The sequence below is a fragment of the Acanthisitta chloris genome, unplaced genomic scaffold, assembly GCF_000695815.1.
Source record: "Acanthisitta chloris isolate BGI_N310 unplaced genomic scaffold, ASM69581v1 scaffold1497, whole genome shotgun sequence".
Lineage (NCBI taxonomy): Eukaryota > Metazoa > Chordata > Aves > Passeriformes > Acanthisittidae > Acanthisitta > Acanthisitta chloris.
The window spans coordinates 13549-17835 of NW_008684101.1; the positions used below are offsets into that span (position 1 = coordinate 13549).

Sequence of the window (4287 nt, forward strand, 5' to 3'; positions counted from 1 at the left end):
ACATGGGGGAATTTGCCTACCCATCCCCATCCTCACCTTCCCTGGCACCCAGCTCTTCCCAGGAGGAGTGCACTTGTGCTTCGATGCGGCAGCATTCTCATTCCATCCTCGGACCATTGCCTCTGCATGTCTCTGCAGCTTTGCCGCTCCATTTCTCCCCATTTTCAAAGGAATTATTTAAAAACCTGGAGCACAGACTGGGGCTGTAGGGTAAGCACACACCACTTGGGCTTTCTTTACTCCCTTCAGGCCATCACCGGAGGAGGCTCTGCAGTGGCGCGATTCCTTGGAGAAGCTCCTGCAAAACTCCTGTAAGTTTGCATCCCTCTGTGGTCGGTCACCTCCCCTCTTTCCATGTTCCTCCCTGTGCTCAATAAGGGCATGGCCCCCCTAGCACCACCAGTGCTCAGTGAGGGCTTGGTCCCCCTACAGATGGGCTCGCCAGCTTCCGCAGCTTCCTGCGCTCTGAGTTCAGCGAGGAGAATGCTGAGTTTTGGGTGGCCTGTGAGGACTACAAGAAAACCAAGTCCCCTGTGAAGATGGCGGAGAAAGCCAAGAAGATCTATGAGGAGTTCATCCAGACTGAGGCACCCAAAGAGGTCAGTGGCCATGGGGCAGGAGATGGTGCTGGGAGGGGTGAGGCTGCTGCCCTGTTGGTCTCCATCCCAAAGGAGAGTGGTGGCTGCAGGGCACCTTGTGCCACGGCTGAGGGGTTCGGCAGGCTGTACCCTTGGCAAGGGGCAGCCCCATCCCTACATGCTGCACTCCCACCCTTCACAGCCCTGGCACCCCTGTTTGCATGCTTAGCCTCTGGTTGGGCTGTCTCCTGACACAGGCACCTCCAACACATGCCTGTCCACCCCTCTGCACAGAGGGCTGACATTAATTGTAAGGGATGGCAATGTACAGTAATCCTCCTCCCCAAGTTAGCTTTGCTGTAGGACAGACCTCATCCTTATGGCTTTGCCACCAGTGATTACTCCAGACAAGTGAACTTGTTTCAGTCCCTCCCTACACCCTTTGCGTGATTGTTGGTGGGACAGAGCAGGCAAGGGGAGATGCCATCACCCACCCCTCCAAAGGCAGGGTCCCCATCCCTCTTAAACTCCCATCACAGGTGAACATCGACCACTTTACCAAGGCTGTGACCATGAAGAACCTGGTGGAGCCATCACCAACCAGCTTTGACATGGCCCAGAAGAGGATCTTTGCCCTGATGGAGAAAGACTCCCTGCCGAGATTTGTGCGGTCGGAGTTTTATCAAGAGTTAATCAAGTAGCAATGTGGCAGGGCTGTGCAAAGCATCCCCACTGCTTCTATCTCAACACCTGCCCCTTCTCCTGCAGCTGCTTTGCTTTCTTCATACCACCCTAGAAGAGCACCCAGGGGTGTTGCTAAACATCTCCCCCCGTGCTTTGGACTGTCAGATGTCCTGGTGTTTCCTCTCTTAGCATCTCTTTCCTCTCCCACAAAAAAACAATTTTCAAAAATTTCATGAGGTTGAGACCCAGAAGGGTGATGCAGCAGCCCCAGCTCCACAGTGACCGGGAGCCACTTGGGCAGCCAGCACATCACTGGCACTGCAGAGCTTGGCATTTAGCTGGAGGCTCTGAAGTGCCAACTTTGCCTCCTTAGGACTCGACAATTTTTCTCCCAGTTTTGCCCATATCTCTGGTTTGGCCCAGGCTCGCTCCCTCTTCCCATATTCCCAGGGTGCTGCTGAGACTGTACAGGTACCCTACGGGTGCTCCCCTCCCTGGCCAAGGTGGAGAGTGAGACATGTCCACTGCCCAGTTGGCATCACCTAGTCTTGAGAAAGCAGCTGATCAGCAGGCACAGTGACAGCCGTACAGCACTGATGGTGGTATGGCAGTGAGGGCTGTGGGGCAGGGATGGGGCATGGCAGGGACAGCAGTGACAGCTGTACAGCAGGGATGGCACTCTGGCAGTGATGGCAGGAATGGCTGTACGGCTGTAGCCACATGGCCTTGTGCTACAGGGTGCACCTGGCTGGCACCAGAGGTGAGCAGAGTGAGCCTGCAGCACCTCTTCCCCAGCAGCTCCACTTGGAGTCAGTGGGGAGACAGCCTGTTGGCTTCACACCAAAGACAGTAAAGAGGATAAAACAAAAACTGCTTGTCCAAAACACCAGGACTGTTTAGCAACCCAGACCTCCTGCTCGCTCCAACCTTTGCACAACGTCCTGAGCTCCCAGTCTGCAGCCCATGCTGTGTCCCAGTGCCAGTGTGCAGTCCTCACAGGCCTGGTGGCTGTGATGTGCTGGGATGGCAGCTCTGGGGGTTGCTGCAGGGGGTTCTTGCTCCAGTTGCTTCTCTCCGCAGTAGGTATGCCAAAACGATACTTATGCACAAACCCAGCTGAGTGGCATTGATCAGAGGAGGGAGGAAAATCATGTTGGGGGAAAAAAAGCTGCAATCAAAATCCAATTTGAAAAATCCAAACCAAACCCAAAAACCCCAAACTCAAATCCATCATTGGAAATATGAAAAATAAACCCCTTGGCTTCTTGAACAGATGACAAACTCTGCTGAGTTTGTGTAGCCTGCATCTCTCTCTCCTGTCTCCTCCCATTCGCCTAGGATATGTGTTTCCATAGGCTGTCTCTAAAAAGACCAGCTCTTTTCTAATGATTCAAAGCCAGACCACTGCTGACAGAATAAATAGCACCTGAGGATGGGGCAAGAGCATACATGAAAAGCAGCTAAGGTCTCATTTCAGCCTCAAGGAAAACGTGATGAACCCCTGCTCCATGGGGCCTGGATGTTTTGTCCCTGTGATGGTTTCCTAGTGCAGCATTCACAAGGTCATAGCTTGCAAGGAGCTGTTTCAGCCAGCAGCCTGACAGATGCCAGCAAAATAACCCACGGCCGTGCTGCCCACAGGCATCCCGGACCTGCCGTCTTCCCTGGGCTGTTCAGCCTCACTGCAAGTCATGGGACTCCATGTGAAATGCAATAACATAAACAACGGATTTACCAGCCTATTCAACACTTTCAAAATCTGATCAAAACCCCACCAGCCCCAAATATTTACACACCGTCACTATGGTGATGAAGAAAAATACATCCCGAGCTGCAGGAAGTGGGCTGTGTTTTCCAGACAAGGGTGGGGAGACAGGGGAAAGATGGAACAGGTTGCAAACCTGACTTTTTTTTAAACTCTGGAGCAAAAGGTCTGGGAAAGTTGGTGCTGGAGCCGCAGGGGTGATGCTCACAGGGCATTCCCCTGGGGTGAATGCAGGGGGTGGCTTGGGTGGCCCCAAAGAGCCCAAAGGAGTCCATGAGCAGCAGGAAAGTCCCATCAAAAGGGTGCAGGATCCCCCAGCAGCATCCACTGCTCAGAGCTGGTGGGCAAAAAGAAAGAGGCAGGAGCAGTGCTGGGTGTGGGATGGGGGGCTTGGCCAGCACCTCTGCTGCGGGGTGCTCTCCCCACCTTTGCCTGCACATGCTCCCTGCACTGTCCTAATGTCTCCATGAACCGGTGTCAATACAAGCAGGTTCAGCATGTTCAAGCTCCTTATTTACAGTGTGACTCACAGAAATGCAAAACCAAACAGGCTTCCCTGCAGAAAGTCCCAGATCTTTCATTTCTACTGAATCCTTTAGCAGCTATTTCCAGATTCCCTCACATATTTCACAGTTAAATGCCACCACCAACAACATAAGGTCGGGATGCTGCTGGAGGCTGCCTTGGTACACACCACCAAAACCTGAGACGTCACTAGCTGCAACAGCAATGTGTGAGGCAGGGAGAAGGTGCGTAGGTATCTGTGTGCTGAAAAGGAAGGTGGTGGCTGGATGCAGGAGAGATGAAACAGCTCTATTGGAAATCACTCCCTGGCTCAATTTCTACTAAGATGCTGAAAGGCTACTTTAGGGGCCTCCAGTGATCTACTAGGTGGCCATAAAATGTGGCCCCTGAAGTGTTTTGGAGCTTTTGGGAAGTTGTGTTTGTGTAGAAGGGTCGTTTGGCTAATTACTCTGGCAGGCATGCCCAGGAAAGTGGCAATGCCTGTACCCACCCCATGGCCCAGCTTTCCACAGGCCCAGAGGTATTTACTTTCAGGCTGATACCAACAGTCATATTTCTGGTAGGAAATACTTCATGTATTTTATCACTCTCGCTCTCATGAAATTTGGCATATATAGCACTATACACACAACATGTACATCTGTATTCCTATAGTCATATATAAGTATATACACACACATACATACTCACTCATAACGTGGGCATCTGGATCCCTGGTGAGTCAAGAGAGCCAAA

The 4287-nt window shown here is 52.3% G+C and overlaps 1 protein-coding gene across 2 annotated transcripts in view; it reads left to right on the forward strand.

Annotated features, from left to right (window-relative positions):
- The window catches only part of RGS5 (regulator of G-protein signaling 5), a 9055-nt gene extending 7525 nt beyond the window's left edge, over nucleotides 1-1530 (forward strand). Inside the window, exons 3-5 of one of the 2 annotated variants that reach the window (XM_009079163.1) lie at nucleotides 250-311; nucleotides 433-599; nucleotides 1118-1530. In XM_009079163.1, coding sequence (XP_009077411.1) covers nucleotides 250-311; nucleotides 433-599; nucleotides 1118-1279 — 391 coding nt within the window. In that variant the 3' untranslated portion in view covers nucleotides 1280-1530. Of the gene's footprint in view, nucleotides 1-249; nucleotides 312-432; nucleotides 615-1117 lie in introns of both variants that reach the window. The other variant, XM_009079162.1, reaches the window with a different exon arrangement.
- The last annotated feature ends 2757 nt before the right edge of the window (nucleotides 1531-4287 follow it).